Source organism: Lactuca serriola, chromosome 1, assembly GCF_051521515.1.
Source record: "Lactuca serriola cultivar US96UC23 chromosome 1, Lser_US96UC23_V15, whole genome shotgun sequence".
Lineage (NCBI taxonomy): Eukaryota > Viridiplantae > Streptophyta > Magnoliopsida > Asterales > Asteraceae > Lactuca > Lactuca serriola.
The window spans coordinates 35,557,634-35,575,609 of NC_136408.1; the positions used below are offsets into that span (position 1 = coordinate 35,557,634).

The following is a 17,976-nucleotide window of genomic DNA, read 5'->3' on the forward strand; positions in this document are numbered from 1 at the left end:
GATGAGATGATACGAGCAAGTGTTTCAGAGTTCGTGGTGAATCAAAGCTGGAGTAAATTTGTTGTGTTAAAAAATAAACCCAAGTTTATTAAGAATAGGATTCGGGAGTGACATGTACAGACCAAGGAGATCCATGAACAACAGAAGTCTGATCTGAAGACTCGGTTGCATGATATTGATATTAGCATTGATAGTGGTGATATGTCTACTTAATTATGTAATGAACAAAAGCAGGTTCTTGGGTCTTTGGCTTCTATCGAAAGTCAGGAGGTGTCAAATTTGGTTCAAAAAGCTAAGGTGAAATGGTCTATTGAAGGTGATGAGAATACTGGTTTTTTTCATGGTATGTTGAAGAAAAGAAGGCGTCAGATGTTAGTTCGTGGAGTGTCGGTGAATGGGGATTGGGTCATGGATCCGATGGCTATAAAAAAAGAATTTTTTGAGTTTTATTCTTCTAAGTTTCAAGCGTTTAATGGTATTCAGATGGCGGAGAGAAGTAATCGGTTCTCTTCTATTACATTGGAGAAAGCTTTGAGATTATAGAGACTTTTTACTGTAGAAGAAATTAAGGAGGCGGTTTGGGATTGTGGTGAGGATAGAGCCCCAGGCCCAGATGGCTTCTCGTTTCAGTTTCTTAAACATTATTGGGATATCTTGGGGGCTGATGTGATTGCTTTTGTGCAGGAATTTTTTTTATAAACCAATTATTCATGTGGGTTGTAATTCTTCGTTCATTACTCTTATCCCCAAGGTTGAGAATCCGTTGCTAGTGAAAGACTTCCGTCCTATTAGCCTTATTGGGATGCAATTCAAAATTATTTCTAAAATTTTAGCAAAACGTTTGGCAGAAGTGCTTCCTAATGTTATTGGTGTGGAGCAGTCGGCTTTCCTTAAAGGTCGACAAATTTTAGATGGGCCACTTATGATTAGTGAGATGATTTCTTAGGGGGAACAAGAAAAAAAGAAATTCCTTATTTTTAAAGTTGATTTTGAGAAAGCGTATGATTATGTTAGTTGGGATTACTTTGATCAAATTATGGGATTTATGGGCTTTGGTGATAGATAGCGGTCTTGGATTCATGGTTTATTAAAAAAATGCTAGATCTTCGATCCTTGTTAATGGTAGTCCAACGGAAGAGTTCCAACTTTTCAGAGGTTTACAACAAGGTGATCCAATCTCTCCTTTTTTGTTTCTTATTGCCACAGAGAGTTTACATGTAGCTCTGGAGGACGCAGTTGATTCTGGAAAATTTCGTGGGTTAAGATTAACGAGGCTAATCTAGAGATGTCTCATCTTTTTATGCTGATGATGCTTTGTTTTTGGGTAAATGGGAGGAGGGCAATATTCGAAATCTTATCACCATTCTTCGTTGTTTTTTTTATGGTCTCGGGTTTAAAGATTAATCTCTTTAAGTCTAGTTTGTTGGGTGTTGGTGTTAATCAGTCTGAAGTTACTTCTCTTGTTTCTATTACGAGATGTGTTGCAGCTAAGTTTCCGTTTTCTTAACTTGGAATTCCGGTGGGTGGTAATATGAGTCGGGTAAAAAGCTGGGATGTGATTGTGGATAGGTTTCACAAGAGACTTTCTAATTGGAAAGTTAAAATGCTTTCCATAGGTGGCTGGTTAACTCTGATTAAGTCTGTTTTAGGGAGTCTTGGGATATATTACTTTTCTTTGTTTCGTATGCTGGTTACAATATGTCATTTACTGGAGTCTCTTAGGGCTCGTTTTTTTGGGGGGATGGAGGAAGGTCAAAGACGTATTCATTGGGTCAAATGGGATATTATCCTTAATTCTACGGATAATGGTGGCTTAGAGGTTGGTAGTTTGGATGCGTTTAATCGGGCTCTCCTTGTTAAATGGAAGTGGCGGTTCCTTCATGAGACCTTGTCCTTATGGGTGAGGCTTATTAAAGGGTTGCATGGTGAGTCTGGGGCTTTGTATCATAATGCGTGTTCGTTAGGAGATATGGGAGTTTGGAAGAGAATCGTGGATTGTATTAAGAAGATGGAACGTCAAGATGTCTTAACTCCCGACTCAATTTCAATTGTTGTTGGTGATGGGTCAGTGGCTCGGTTTTGGGAAGATGTTTGGTGTGGAGGTGTAGTATTTAAAACGCAATTCCCTAGATTGTATTCGTTATCTTTAATGAAAGATGGGCTGATCTCGTATTTATGGACTTCTAGTGGGTGGAACTTCTCTTGGAGACGTGACATTAGAGGTGGAGTTGAAGCTGAACAATTTCAGAGTTTTATGCAGATTTTGACTCTTATTCAGCTGCCCTCTACTCTCGACAGGTGGTCCTGGAGTCTCTATCCAAGTGGGGTGTTTTCTGTTAAGTCCATGAGAAGACATATTGATTCGCATTCCCTTCCGGTGAGTGGAGTGGGGATTAGATGGAATCTGAGTGTTCCAATTAAAGTTAATATTTTTTGTGGAAGTTGAGATTAAATAGAATCACAGTTCGAACGGTTTTTTAGAGGATAGAGGCGTAGAGTTGGATTCTATTTTATGTTGAAGAAAGTACTTCTCATCTGTTTTTTCAGTGTGAGGTAGCAAGTCAGCTTTGGAGGAGGCTTGGGATATGGCTTGATATTTCGTTTCCTATTGATCATGGGGTTACAGAGATGCTTGATTGACTTGATTCGTCGTTGGGTATTCGTAGGAAACGTTCTATCTTGGAGGCGGTTTGCATGGTGACTCTATGGGTCATTTGGTCTTATAGGAATTGTGTCATTTTTAGTCCTAATAAGATATTAAAAAGAATCTTCTGTATGATACTATTGTTGATTTCTCTTTTCGATGATTTTCCTTTAGGAACGCTAAGGCTTGTGTTAGTTGGATTGAGTGGATGCGCAATCCACTAATACCTTAATTTGTTTTTGTATGTTTTGCTAGCTCCTAGCAAGCTTGTTTTTATTGAAGTTTTGCTGTTGTAAAAAAAAAAAAAAAAAAAAAAAAAAAAAAAAAACTATTAATTTGGGACAGAGGAAGTAATATTTTTATCATATTTGTTTTTGTACACTACTTGATAACTTTACCATTTTATACTATATTTTTTGTCTATTTGTATTTGTAGCAGTGCTTGTGTATGTGCATAAAAGAGATCTTGCAACAATGTGCAAAAAGAATTAATGAAATAAGAACTCTGTCTCGAAATACGGTAGACGTGACAAAGTAACAACTAACAAATAGCATATTACAAAATGTTTTATGATGAGATTAAAACAAATGTGAAATAGAGATTTAAGCATACGCCTTAGAAAATATGACGTATCTATAAAGCAACAAATTGGAGGAAACGGTCTTACAAATCAATGTTTGTGACAAAAAGAAGTAAAGGTTATTTATTTGTCGATGACCAAGTTTCCAATGCATTAATTCATAAACATAAGATTTTAATTATGTAGCAGATTTGAATTAGAATTGTCAGTTAGGATTTAAATTTTTGGATGAAACTGATGATGTTAATAATATCAACTTAAAAGTCGAGTAAAGTCTTTGATGTTTTAAAAATTCAAGGCTTTCTACAATATTTGGGGTCATGTACATGACATGATGCTATCTTATGATCATCATGGCGCTGCTACAATATTTGTGGCTTCTTGATTTTGGAAGAAGGTGGCAAGCTGTTTCTCCATTTCTATTAAACTGCAACCACAATTGAACAAACACAATATATATATATATATATATATATATATATATATATATATATATATATATATATATATATATATATATATATAAGTATTCCATGAAGCATAAAGAAATATAAAAAAAGATGAGAAAAAAATCTCACATCTCATATTTTCGAAAAGCTTCATTTCTTTTGACTATGTATATGGGACTATCCTTGGGCAGCTTGGTCACACTACTACCTACCAAATTTTCCAATCATATATTATATATAGTAAGTAACACTACACTAAATACATAATATAATAGAATGATAAAAAAATAGGTTATAAATGCAAGTTACATACTTGGAACCACAACTGGAGATTTATTTTCCTCAATCTTGTGAGCTTTTGGACTTGGAGAAGTTGTTTTGATGGTAGCATGTAATCCCTGCAAAGTGAAAGTGTGAAACACATCTCTCATGATACAATCATACTCGTACCTACTTTAGGAAACTTAAAATGAAGTTGTTCAAGCAAAAAAAATACCATTGAATCTTTTACCTAATTCTTGTTTACAAGCTTTTGGAGTGTAAAGGATCTAATGAGCTCTAAAAATGGATATCACCAATATCTACTCTATTAATGATGAATGACGTCCACTCCAGATGAACAAGTGATTCATTTATGCCAGTATAGAAATCATATGTGTGTTGCATCAAGTGAAAAAAATTATAAAAGCAATATGAGAATGTAAAATTTACCTTCTTCTTCTCTTTTCTCTTGAGAATTTTCATGTGGCATTTTTTAATGTAGTGCATTAGGTGATAACGGGAGTGTCTTGCAGACAAATCATCCCTGATCTCTGGGTTCTCAGTAAGCCAATCTATAATTTCTTTTGACTTAATTACCTCCTCTGTTTTTAATGTTTCTAACCATGAATAAATAGGCTTCCACTGATCACTACGCTGGAAACGAGCATGATTAGGATCTTTTTCCTACCACAACAGAAAACCACTATCACTACAATTACCATAGTACATATTACATATGAAATATGCCATTTAACATCATATAAATTGCAACTGAAACACTATTGAAGTAGAAACGAAAAACATTTGAAATCTACAGTCTTAGGATTGCTAATTTTCTGAAGAGGCACTAGCTAGATCCAAATTAAAAAAACAAAACCGTATTTAATGCTAAATCTTACATTATTGAATTCAAAACAAGTAAAAACATCCCCGATTTCGGGATAATGCCGGAAGTGTGCTTACACATGCTATTCATAACAGGATAGTGAATAAAAAGTGTGGAAGATGAAGAGACTACCTCATTGGAGAGATTTCCATCGTTTAAAAACGAAGTAAACATCTGGCATACATCTGATAGAGGCATTGATTTGATGTGATCGGGTAAGGAGGAATTGTTGGATTGAAGCCAAGTTTCGACTTCGGAAGGGTTTAGAGACTTGTCTGCGGGAAGCGTGGAAAGCCATGTTCGAGCCAGTGTTTCGAAATCATCTGCTGCGTCGATGTCGTAGTCAAGGCTTTGATGATCGATGTCTTGGTTACCTTCTAGGGTTTCCGCCTGTGAATCCATTGAATTTCACATATGCAGTTTGCTCTGGTCCCTTCAATGAACTTACTAAACGCCGATCCTAATACGACGGCGTACTCATCAAATTTGAGTTATGCTGATTACTAGTACTTTTTAGTAGGTGTTTGGGATTATTTTTTAATCAAAATTTTTTTTTTATAAAAGTTTTTTTAAGAAGTAAAAGTTAAAAATTATTTTAAAAAAAAAAATCTTTTCATGTTGTTTTTTAATTTTTGAATGTATTTTATTTTTTAAAAAGCCAAAAGTTACAAAAATATTCAATTTCATGACTCTTGAAAAAAAAATTCTTGAAAAAAAGTTCTTTTCTAATTCCCAAATATTTTTTGGAATTTTTTAACTTTTTGTAAAAGCTAAAAATCAAAAAATTATTTTAAAAACAATCTCAAACACCCTCTAAATAGTCTCGAAATTAAAGCCTCGAAACATCCCCAAGCTTTTGAAACTACAATTAGGCTTATAGTTTTAAGAGGGGAAATTATATTAAAGTCATTATATTTCATTTGTTTTGTAATTCCAAAACTTATATTTTATTTTTATTTTTATTAAAACATTTTTATTCTTAAAAAAAATCATCACACCTTGTTATTGTCCGAAAAAAAAATCATCATACCCTGTTATAACTTTGACATTTTTTCCTACTTAATCACTCAATTTTAACAAAATTTCCTGATTTTACGATCGTAATAACTTTTTGCATATTTTTTGTTTAAGTGTCTTTATTAGAAAAGATTGTTGGAATTATAAATTTTTGTTAAATTCGGTAATATCATTTGATTTTTTTGTATTATTTTTAAGAAGGATTTGTCACACTTGAAAGTATTTGTAATTTTACTTTTTGGGCCTATAATAATATGCTTTCGTTTTTTTTTCAATTTGTAGGTCATTTTTTTAGAATTTAAAATAAATTTTATATTTTTTTATACAATTTAGTAATGATATTTTTTATTTTTTTTATAGTGTGGGACCTACTACAAAACATATACCAACACATCTTTCTTTTGGTTATTGGTGTATTCTATCTTAATTAAATATGAATTGTACATTGAAAAATCTTCAACTTTATAGTCTTATGAACAAACAAATTCAAACGAATGACAAACATGATATGATTTCATCGTTAAATAAACAAAGAAGTTTAAAGCTAGGGTACTCATATTAACAAGTATACTTTTTCACCCTTGAAATAAACAAATAAGTTATAGCTAGGGTACTCAGATTAGCAAGTGTACTTTTTCCTAATCTTATTGAGTAATTAAATTTGGGTTTGTAATGCCAATAAGTACCGAATAATTCATTGAGCGATATTGTTGATGGTATGTAGCATTAACTTTCTGGTGCTAGCAGGCACAAACATTTGAAAAAGTTGTCAAATATGAAGATTTTATTTTTGTCACACTCTTATCACAACTAACAATTTCAGTTTCCAAAAAGAAAAATATTCATGGCTTTCTTCTTTTTCTTATTTTTACAAAAGAAAAAGGAAGAGAAAAAACAATAAAAACAGTATTTAACAATTTTTCTAATAAAAGTCTTTATTAAAAAAAAAAAAAAGATGTATTTTATTTATTTATTTTTCTTATCATGGTTAAAATAGAAAAAAACATATTAGTTTGATGGCTTACTAAAAAAATATCTTCTTATCATGGTAACACCACCCTTCGGGGCAATAAAATGTCATTATGGTCATTGATGGATTTTTTTTTCTTTTCATTATAGAGTGGTTTTAATGGAGGACATAAAATATAAATGGTTCAGCCCCAAAACCAACAATATATGACAACTCGCCCTATTGGATATGATCTTAATAGCTTGACTGGTCAAAGCATTATTTTGATGAATATATTCAACGGATATGAACCTTTTAAGTTGAATTAGAATCTACGAATCTAGCTCGAACATGGATCAAAAAGATACGTGGAGCCATTAGGTCAAGTTGATATTAAGTTGATATTGTTGAGCCTACGCTTTCAAATTGTTTGCAACCCTATACATACATATGCTGAATTACACATCTAATGTGAAGGAAAAGAATTGTACAATAACACCAGCAGTTGAAATAAAATTGGTAACGATAAATAAACAAGAAGCAAATAAAGCTCTAGTCACAATACAAAAATGTCATCAATTTTCTACAATATACCAGAATCAAAATTTTGTTAAATATATAAACTCAACTCTACCGATATTTCTTTGCTTTGGCCAACTTCTTCTTTTTCTTCTTTACAGCTTTCGGCACTTTACTCTTTCGAGCTTCTCTCTTCTCTTCTTTCACTTTCTTCTTATTCTCTTTCCTAGCTGCCTTTTTATCCTCAGCTGTCATTTTTTCATCATCAGAAAAAGATCCTTCCTCAGAGGAATCATCATCATCATCCGATTCACTCTCTGATTCATCATCATCTTGCAAGTCTAAACCTTCTGTTTGACCACTACCAGGGGCATTTTGTCCAAGATTTGCTTCATTATGCTGTTGTTGTTCAATAGCACGTGCATGATTGAGCCCTGTAATGGTCTTATAATACATATCCCCAGTGTCTTGCCCACTCGTTAATCGTATCACATCCTCCTCAGCATTTGTCACATTATCCAAAGTCTTTGGGATGTATGACTAAAAAAAATAATAGCAAAAAAAAAAAAAACTTTAATCAGAAAAGAAATCGACTTTAAAATGTAAATACTAAATATGTTGCTGTTATGGGTAAAAGTAAAGTGGTGCACACCTGGACGAAAACAGCATCTGCAATTTCTTCCTCTGCAGATATCTCATCTCCTCTAGCCAAAACTTTTTGTTGAGCCTGAATTTATGGAAATTGATTAATTATATAACATATACTGCTTTGTTATATAAACTGATAAAAATGTGAAACATTGTTGTGTAAATATACCTCCTCCAAGTAACTATCCACAGAATCTTCATTAATTGAAGGATCAACAATAAAATCAAACAATTCACGAATAGTCATAACAGCTACTCCACCTTTCTTGAAAAAATCCTGCATCCCACAACATTTCATTGCTTTTATTTTATTAATCCCACTAAATTACTGATCTTAAAACACAATATGGGAAACTTACAGATACGTGAACACAATCCTCTCTCAGAAAATCAAGTGCATGAGGATGATCAAGATCAACTGATTGAGACACATCAATGATGTACATGTGACCCTACCACCAACAAATATCAATATTCAATAATCACTCACATGGTGTTTGTTCATTTCTTAAAAATGCTCAACTAAAACAGAAAGAAGATTTACCTCGTGGTAAAGTATGTTATATTCACTAAGATCTCCATGCACTAGCTTGCACTTTTGATATAATACCCGCATTGAAGTTATCATCTACATATACATACACAAAAAGGTTGTTATACACACTAAGAACAATCAAGTTTGCAAAAGCATGTAATGAGTAGCTGTAAGAATGTAAAATTACATAATTATCCTTACCTCAAAATAGCCTTCCCGTAACTTATCAAGAGACAGCGCAGCATCTTTAAGCCGGGGTGCAGCCCATCCAGTATTGCCTGAACATATAACATACCAAGAAACTTCAGTAAATGTAAAAAAAAAACTCACAAGAATTTTATTTATTAATATTTGATAACATATCATGAAAATAATTATAAAAACATAAATGTCACCATGTACCTATGAACTCCATAACCAGGACATGGAGCCTCAAAAGAATTGGGGTGGGGCAACGAATACCAGCTGCCTTCAGTCTATATAGTTGAACAGTCATTAGAAAACATTATTGTAAAGATTCTGTATTTTATAAAACCATTGTTGTAAAACTTATAACAGGGTATCAATTATCATTAATCAAATATCACTGAGAAGTGAAAAATATGTTACCTCATAAGATTCCTCATCTCCTTCTCAGCCCATGTCTTAACCATTTTTCTTGGGTTGTGCTTGCAATATCCATATCTAAACCGATAATCACCTTGTACATATCGATCTCTATCCCTAAAGTAGTCAACAACAATAAGATCATTAGTATAATTATCATATATGATGTGACATAATTTAAAGAAGGTAGAAGAATTAGTACACAGGACATACTTGAAAACAAGAACAGAAGTTTTGTAAACTTTGATTGCAAGTTCCTGGCCATCAGATCTTGTAGCATGATAAACATTTGCCTGTTTGATAGAAAAATCGTAATAAGTAAATACATCTCAAAATTGCTAATGAATGATAAAGATGGGACTTTTAATTGTTATTCATACCTCCTTCCCAGTTGAAATGCAGCCATTGATATCATGGAAAATACCTCGATTCAACATTTTGAATAAAACCATACGAGTTCTAGGATCAATTGCCTGAAAAAAAATGATTCCATTTCAAAACAGATAATAAGGCTATAACCAAGTAACAAAAACCTAAAAGAAAACAATCTTATTGGGCATTGAATGTACACACACACACACACACACCTGTTCAACAGTTGCTCGATCAGCTTTTTCAGTAGTTTTAGTTTTACCAATGGCCATCCCTCTCACACTTTCACGGATGGCAGTGGTGACAGAGTTTGACATACCAGAATCCCATCTTCCTTCCCACTCCTGTAACATAAATATAATTACATACGCTTCCAGATTTTTAACACCATATCAAGCAATAATAACCAATTTCAAAAGTAAATATACACCTCTAATGGCGAAGCTCTGATATGATTAGTAAACTTCTGGTTCCGATTAGAGAGTGGTTGAAGAGGAGACGCGTTAGGCCGCGAGTGGATTCCACCATGAGCATTTGGACGTCTTGCATTGAGTACTAGAGCTCCATCAACTGCTCCTGAATCATCTTTGGCGTCCAGATAATCCAAGGCTTCTCCGATTTCAGAATCAGATGACCATGAATCCTCTTCTTCATCAACCTCGTCTTCTGATACTTCTTCATCGTCCACTTTGCTGTTAGCTTCTTCCGTGGCAGGCTTTCCAACAACAATCGACATCGGTAACAGTGGCGAAATCCCAATTAACAAAACCTAACGAAATATTAACCAGTAAAAATTAATAACTAAAAACGAGCAAACCTAACAAAACATTATCTACTACCAATTAGTAATTAACAAAAAAACTGTTCGAAGTCTCGAAAGAAAATATCAAATGTAAACCGATAACTAAAAAATCATCCTAGACATTGCGTAGAATTCGATTTTTGGATGGGATTGTACCTGAAGGACGCAGGAGGGAGGCAGCAGTTACCGGTGGTGCTGTGGTGTTAGCAGGGCACACGCAGTGGACGTTCGCCTGGTGACGGCAAGCGAGAGGCGGCAGCAGGGAGCTGAGAAACAGACCAACAGTAAGATTTTGAGGAGGGTTCTGTAGACTTTGTGTGAGATGAGACTTGAGAGCCCCTTCGCTTTTTTCAACCGAGTTTTTAGTCAACTTTATATACAAGAAAATTTTAACAAACATTTTATTGGGTTTCGTTAATGGGCCTTTATAAACGAACCATCAGCCATGTACACCGGGCCGAACTAGGTATCTGATATATATATATATATATATATTAAATCCCGTGGGCATGAATGAACAGGAAAGTTTTAACTTTCTTACTTTGGCCACAAACTTTATTTTTTGGTTTTCTAACACTTTTATAGCTTTTTTCTAAACTGCCCCCTCTGTTTTTTTCTTTTATACTTGCGCCACCACTTTTCCAACTCTCTTGACTTTGGTCACATTTCTTTGTGTTTTATACATGTTATCTATTTTGTCAATTCAAAACTCATTTAACGTCAAAACCCTATTCACCCCATGCGGAGCATGGGCTTCTCCTAGTTTGGATGAAGGGCTGATGTGGTGACAAGTAATGAAGCATGCAATATTTGAGGAATACCGGATGGTATATTATATTTTTGTTTTTACCTTTTTAATGCATGTTTGTTTTTTTAGGGAAAATATTAATGTAGCACAATAAAGTTTTATTATTTGTCCAATTTGGTCATTAATTTTTTTTTCACAACATATCTCTAAAGTGTTATTTTATCTGTTAAATAGACATATAGGGGAATGATTCAAAATTATTTCGGTTTCACCGGTTACACATGACTATATGGATTTTCCTTTTTCCTTTTTTAATATGTGGCTTTTCTTCAAGACCATAAATTAAAACAATCCTCACTCAGCTTCATTTGTTCGTAAATGGACTTTATACCTTTTGTGTTTAGCCAATTCTAACTCCAACCATTACCACAACCGTCCGCCTCCCGCCTCCTTCTTTCACCCATCAATTGTCCACCTCCTAGCAGGAGCACCGTGGTTACCTGCCTTGTCAATTTTCTCAGAGGTTCAAAAGAAAACGGAAAGGGTCTTCATGCTTGATAGCTTCTCCGGTGAGTGCAGATAGTCAAGTTGGCCAGGCGACGATGACTTGTTCACAATGGATGTTCTTCAGTGGGTTATTCAGGATTTGTGATCACTTCTGCTCTACTGGAATGAATATGCAAGCAGATATTTCTGTTTCGCCACCTGTCTGCAACGATCACAAAACCATGACCTGCAACATCCAAAGAGCTTATTTCGTTACCTTGAAATAGAGTAATAAAAAAACATATAACAATTCGGACCCTTACTTGGATCAGTGGAGGTCAACGTAGCAACGCCATTGAAATCATAAGTCCCTTCACCTTTCCCATCATATGAAAATGAGCATCAAAGGCAAAATTTGCACACGCCACCACATTATTTGGTTCATACCACCATGCGCCGAACAGTTCACCTTTCCAGCCCACAATCCCAGTCCAACGTTGTCTGCAACATTTTCCTATCAACACCTTCCATTGCTACACAACGACTCGGATTCTCAGTATTGTTAGCATAATTCATACCTGAATTCATCAATTGTAGAGTGTAAATCAGTTTCCCATTCACATTAAAAAGTCCCCGGTTCTTCTCTGAAACAGACCCTTCTTTAATGTCCTCGTTGTATAGCTCGTAGACGTAAGAACTCACTAGAATCCCATGATGCTTTGGAGTTCCAGTTTGATCCGCCTCTTTGTTCACTAACAGTTGTTTGAGTAAAAAGATGAACCCTAGATTTCTTTTTTCCTTGTAATCCCAATGAGGTAGAAGCATCAACGATTTAGAAGTATAAAGCCATAAAGGATGAGGGTTGTTTTAATTTAGGGTAAAAAAGCCACGTATTAAAAAAAGGGAAAAGAAAAAAAAACACATAGCCAAGTGTAACTGGTGAAACCAGAATAAATTTGAATCATTCCCCTATTTAAAAGGTAAAATAACACTTTAGTGATCCATTGTACAAAAAAAAAATAAATTAGTGTTCAAATCGGACAAATGACAAAACTTTATTGTGTTATAGATACATTTTCCCTTTTCTTTATTTTCTTTTTACTCATCAAAAGAAAGAAAATTATCATTTTTTATTGTCTTTCATTTTTTTAAATAAAAATAATTGATTTTTAAGATTTATAATTTAAAAAAAATAAATATAATTTCTTAAAAAATGATTAGTAAACACAAAAATTAATAAAAATTAAAATACTTCGTTGCTTAAAATAAAAATTACATTCAAGATTAAAAAAACCTAGAAAACAACCAATATTAAAAAAACACAATCTGGATTTAAAAAGGGGCCTAAAAAACATAATTAAGAATTACATAATATCCGAATTTGAAAAAAAAAAAACAAAACAAAATACATCACTCAAAATCGTCGTCTTCGTAATCGTGATCCTCGTCATCGTCATCATCGTCATCGTGATCCTCGGCATCGTCACCCTCAACGAACATATCTGAATCTTCATCTGATTCGTCGAACAAATCATTGTGTCAATACTCTATGTGGGGTTGTGTAAACGCGCTCCACCAAATCCACACAAAGTATGTGAAGAATGTCGCGATCATGTTCTTCTTTTCTACTTGCCATATGCTCTTGCGTACCAACGCTCATTCGACATTTGGAAAAACTTCATTTTCATTGTATCGACATATCACTCTTCTTTCATCTTCAAAAATCATATTATGTAATATAATGCACGCATACATTATGTGTTGCAACCTTCTTACTTCAAATGACCGTGTCCCAACCGTTAGTACTTGCCAACGCCTCGTGAGTACACCAAATGTTCGCTCCACGTCCTTCCTAGCCAACTCTTATGTCTGCTTAAACTTTTTTCTTTTTTCGTCGTTCAGATATGTAAACGATTTCACAAAAACAGATAAGGTAGGATATATCCCATCAATAAAATAGTACCCACACTTATATGCTACCTCATTTGCTAGAAAATGTACATCGTGCGACTTACCAAGGTAGATGTCGTTGAATACCGGCGACTGGTCTAAAACATTGATGTCGTTATATGCACCATATGGACCAAAGAATGTATGTCATATCCAAAGATCATCTGATGCGATTGCTTCTAGAACAATCGTCAACTCTTTATGGTTGTCTCGCATGTATTGACCACGACATACGTTGGGGCATAATACCCAAACCCAATGCATGCAATCGATACTACCTAGCATTCCCGGGAATCCATGCTTATTTTCATGCTATGTGTACAATTGTTGGACATCGTTAATGGTTGGTTTGCACAAATATCATCGCCCGTAAACCAAAGTAATAGCTTTCGGGAACTTTTACACATTTCCTGTATTGTACGCTCGGACATCCTCAAATACTCGTCCAATTTGTTTGCCCCCATGTCGTATGCTAATTGACGAATTGCAGATGTGAATTTTTGAATTGGAGAGAAACCTTTTCTGTGTCTTGCATTATGCTTCCATTAGAAATACGGAAAACGGCCTTCCAAATCGCCAACAATATGTAAAAATAACTCCTTCCTCATCCAGAACCGTCATCGAAACTTTTCAGCGAACACGACGTCATCTGCAAAATAGTCTTCTATAAAACGATTGTGAATGACTTCGCTATTTCTCTACAACTGTGACTTTCTTGTTTTAGGTCGTGAACAAGAACTCTGACCTTGTCGGTTTTGAAAATACGCCACAGTTTTTACCATGACGGGACCGACAAGTATTGTCTCCTCTTAAGCCGTCAAATCGAAGGACGAAGACGACGACATTGGGTTTTAGTGGGTTTATTAAGAGAATATTTAGAAAAATGTGTAGAAATTAAGTTGGGTTGGTTTGGTGTTTATAGGGTAATAAAGTGATCCGAAAGAAAGAAACAAAAAAAAAATTGATTTATAGCCGTTGAAAAAATTATATATATAATTTAACCATTTTCGACCATTTGAATAAGAAAAAGAAAAAAAAACAAAAATTAATGGGTCAGTTACAGCAGGAGACAAGATGCGAGGAAGGTTTCGTTCGCTCTGTTCCCGCACCCAGCTTCACACACCCTCGATATTTGTTCCGAGGTACGGGTAAGCTTCTCGTTCCTCCTTCTCGTGGCATATCCTTCAGCCTAATGCATCTAAAAGTTCATATTATGTGTATATATATATATATATATATATATATATATATATATATATTATGATTTCTGCTCCTCCGTAACAGGTTTTGATCAAAGTATGTGTGTGGCTTAAGTCTGATTGGAGAAAGAGGAGTACAAACTAGGTTATCTGATTTGGGGTCGAATCCGCTTCATAGGAGTGAGTACCGATTATGGACGGATCGGTGATTACAGTGTTTGCAAACCCGTCAATGCTTCATGTTACCGTTATGATCCGTATATGACATGCATTGACCCGTGTTTGCCCACGCAATGTTTAACAACACAATTATCGAGTTTTCGAGACATCGGTGTCGCACCATGTCACCATGACATGTCTCAACTCCTTCGTGATACCCGTTAATCCAAGTTAGTTGTTTTGACCTTAAAGAAAATAACATACTCAATTAAGTGTTACAAATAATTATTTTAATAATTAAATTTCTTAAATGATAATTATAATGTTTTATAGGTTTAGCTAATACTCAAATATATAATAAGGGTTTAATTAATACCAAAAAAATTATAAAAAGGTTACTGTGAATTTTAAATATATTAAGGGTTATATAAACGCAAGGGAATAGTTTATCATTTCCAAAAAGTATCATAATGTCGTCAAAAATAGGTTTGTGGTATATTTTTTCAGATGCTTTAAGAGCAATTCAAACAATAAAACACTCAATTGGTGATTGTTTATCACTAAACTGGAATTTGTATTCGAACCAAACATTAAAGTCGTACTTTTTAGAAGCCATGTAATTTGGCATTCATATTTGGTATGAAACTTTCCCAAATATTAAAATGGTTTTTTTAAAAAGTTAATTGAAATAAAAACATCATTTTATTGGCCTTTATAATAGTGTTTTAGTGGTTGGTTGGAGTTCATCTAAATACATCGATCATTAGTTAAAAATCGTTATTATATGCAAAAGAATGGGATTCAACGTTGTATCTCTTCTCGACTTCGAGCCAACTCAAGTCATTTGCTTCCAACAACACCAAAATTAGACATGAACAAAAAAACTTAGTTTCCAACCGATTCCGAAAAATAACCCCAATCGTGCCGGCTTAACCGACCCAAAAAAAGATCAGTTGATACCGATCTGAAAAAAAAAATTATACTGTTTGTAGACCGGTTCTAAAAAGTTCGATCATTCCGAGACCAACACGAGATTAGTCTCAAAAGACCAAAGAAAAAAGTTTATATACAGTTTATTTTTATGTTATTTACATATCTGTTAATCACGGATTGTCCAACTTCTCCCCTTCTTTTTATTAAATTTTAATATCTAATTTTTAATAAATCTTAATATATAATTCTAGTGTTAACTGTACATTTGTTAATGGAAAATTTAAGAAAAAAATACTGAAAAAGCAAATGCAACCATCGGAGTTGTTTCACCAAGATGCGAATAATCTCTAACTTTGCTCGAATAGACTCAGACACAATCAAATTCATGATCACGAACCTCTTCAAACCCACACAAAAACTAAGGATTATATAAACAAACAAATATTATTCAAAGGCTGCATATCTCATAAAAATATGTCTTTCTTTGTTGAAAAACAATGAGCACGACAATATAATATTATTATAAACGATGAAAATTACAAGATCAGCCGAAAGAAACTTTCATATGTAAGATATTATGTGCTTAAAAAATACCCATAACTGAAGGGTTGTCGAGTTCTTAAGAGAATCGTCGGCAATGATGTTTTACTAAAAGGGACAGATTGACTTCAATTTCAACATAGGAGAGCAACACCCTTGCAAAAACTATCTTATTCATTCCTTCAGTAATTTAGTAATTTACCTGACCTTGTATGAATAGAATTGTTTACCTTACAAAATTAATATATTACCTCAAACATATAATCTAAATTTGGATAAAAGGCTAAGATCTGCAAGTTTGAATCAGACATTGCCATGGCTGCAAACCATATTTATGTTACCATGCCAAGTTACATTGACCAAATTTCACCAATCTGCACTGATTGAAGCTTCGAGAACTAATATGCAAAACAGTATCATCACCGCCTCAACAATTTATTTTGGTAACAATATTGTCAATGTGTAAGAAAATATGCATATCAATCTAAACTAGTACCAAAAAATCATCAAAACACATAAATCAATATTATAGTTTATCTTCCAATTCTAATAAAAAAAAAATAAGTTCATTCTCGTTTTGTCATGTGTCATCCAATTAGGCATCTTAATTAATGTCATTCCAGTTATTCCACTTGTCAACTTATTAATTTTTCATTTTAAATTTCCCACTTTAATTACATTAAATTAATAACATTAGAATAAAAATTAAAATAAAATTAATACAGATTATAAGATGATATAATTTTATATATTTATTTAAATCAACGATTATAATTTTATATATCTAAAAATCTCTTAACTAATAATTTATTTAAAATAATTGATTAATTTTGATTTTTTTTACTATGAAATTTTAATTAATTTTGTAGTTGTAGTTCCCACGGGTTATAAACTAGTTCCAAAATAAATAAATGAAAACACATATTTTCGGTCAATAGGAAAAGAGGTATATATATATATATATATATATATATATATATATATATATATATATATATATATATATATATATATATATAGTTGGGTTCAACAAGGAACCATTTTAAACCAATATTTTTTCAACTTTTAGAGCAATTTTTTCATCAAAAAAAAACTAATAATATAGATATTCATAACTTTTTATCCTCATCTTTGATATCAAATTTGATAAAAAAAAATATGATTTGTTTAGATTCACACAATGAATCTATGCAGATTCACATTGTGAGTTTGTACAAATTCATACAGTGAATTTATACAAAATTAATGATTTATAGTGCAGATTCACAATGAGAATCTGAACAGATAAAAAAAAATATAAAAAAATTATCAAATTTGATATCAATGGAAAGAAGATAAAAAGTTATGAATTTCTATATTTTTAGAATTTTTTTTCGATAAATAACAAGTTCTAAAACTTGAAAAAATAATGGTGTCTTGGTTCTATGGTTTAAAATGGTTTTTTTGTTGAACTTTTGCATATATATATATATATATATATATATATATATATATATATATATATATAGAGAGAGAGAGAGAGAAAGAGAGAGAGAGAGAGAGAAATTACATAAATAATTTTTGTATTTTTTTAATATATGCTTTTAAGGATGTATTAATCATTTAAAATAAATAAAATCTTAAAAGTTAGATGTTGCGACCATACAATAAAATAAAAAGCAGTATAATTTTTTTTATTGTTGTCTTGACATG

The 17,976-nt window shown here is 33.0% G+C and overlaps 2 protein-coding genes and 1 long non-coding RNA gene across 3 annotated transcripts; all 3 read right to left on the bottom strand.

Moving 5' to 3' along the window:
* Positions 1–3,446: 3,446 nt before the first annotated feature.
* Positions 3,447–5,297, bottom strand: LOC145083044 (ribonucleoside-diphosphate reductase subunit beta). Its single transcript, XM_079023353.1, has 5 exons — positions 4,954–5,297; positions 4,386–4,619; positions 3,988–4,072; positions 3,804–3,882; positions 3,447–3,652 (listed from the first exon to the last, which is right to left on the bottom strand). Exons 1-5 carry the CDS (start codon positions 5,221–5,223, stop codon positions 3,577–3,579), a joined length of 744 nt encoding a protein of 247 aa, XP_078879479.1. The 5' UTR covers positions 5,224–5,297; the 3' UTR covers positions 3,447–3,576.
* Positions 5,298–7,292: 1,995 nt separating this feature from the next.
* Positions 7,293–10,596, bottom strand: LOC145083027 (uncharacterized). Its single transcript, XM_079023352.1, has 13 exons — positions 10,426–10,596; positions 9,898–10,236; positions 9,683–9,811; positions 9,476–9,568; positions 9,309–9,388; positions 9,099–9,212; positions 8,892–8,965; positions 8,691–8,767; positions 8,499–8,582; positions 8,314–8,406; positions 8,124–8,231; positions 7,959–8,033; positions 7,293–7,846 (listed from the first exon to the last, which is right to left on the bottom strand). Exons 2-13 carry the CDS (start codon positions 10,201–10,203, stop codon positions 7,418–7,420), a joined length of 1,662 nt encoding a protein of 553 aa, XP_078879478.1. The 5' UTR covers positions 10,204–10,236; positions 10,426–10,596; the 3' UTR covers positions 7,293–7,417.
* A 670-nt stretch (positions 10,597–11,266) lies between these two features.
* On the bottom strand, positions 11,267–12,326 carry LOC145068038 (uncharacterized). The gene is made up of 3 exons (XR_013688921.1): positions 12,082–12,326; positions 11,827–12,004; positions 11,267–11,750 (listed from the first exon to the last, which is right to left on the bottom strand). It is a non-coding gene; the product is annotated as an uncharacterized LOC145068038 (long non-coding RNA).
* Between the last annotated feature and the right edge of the window lie 5,650 nt (positions 12,327–17,976).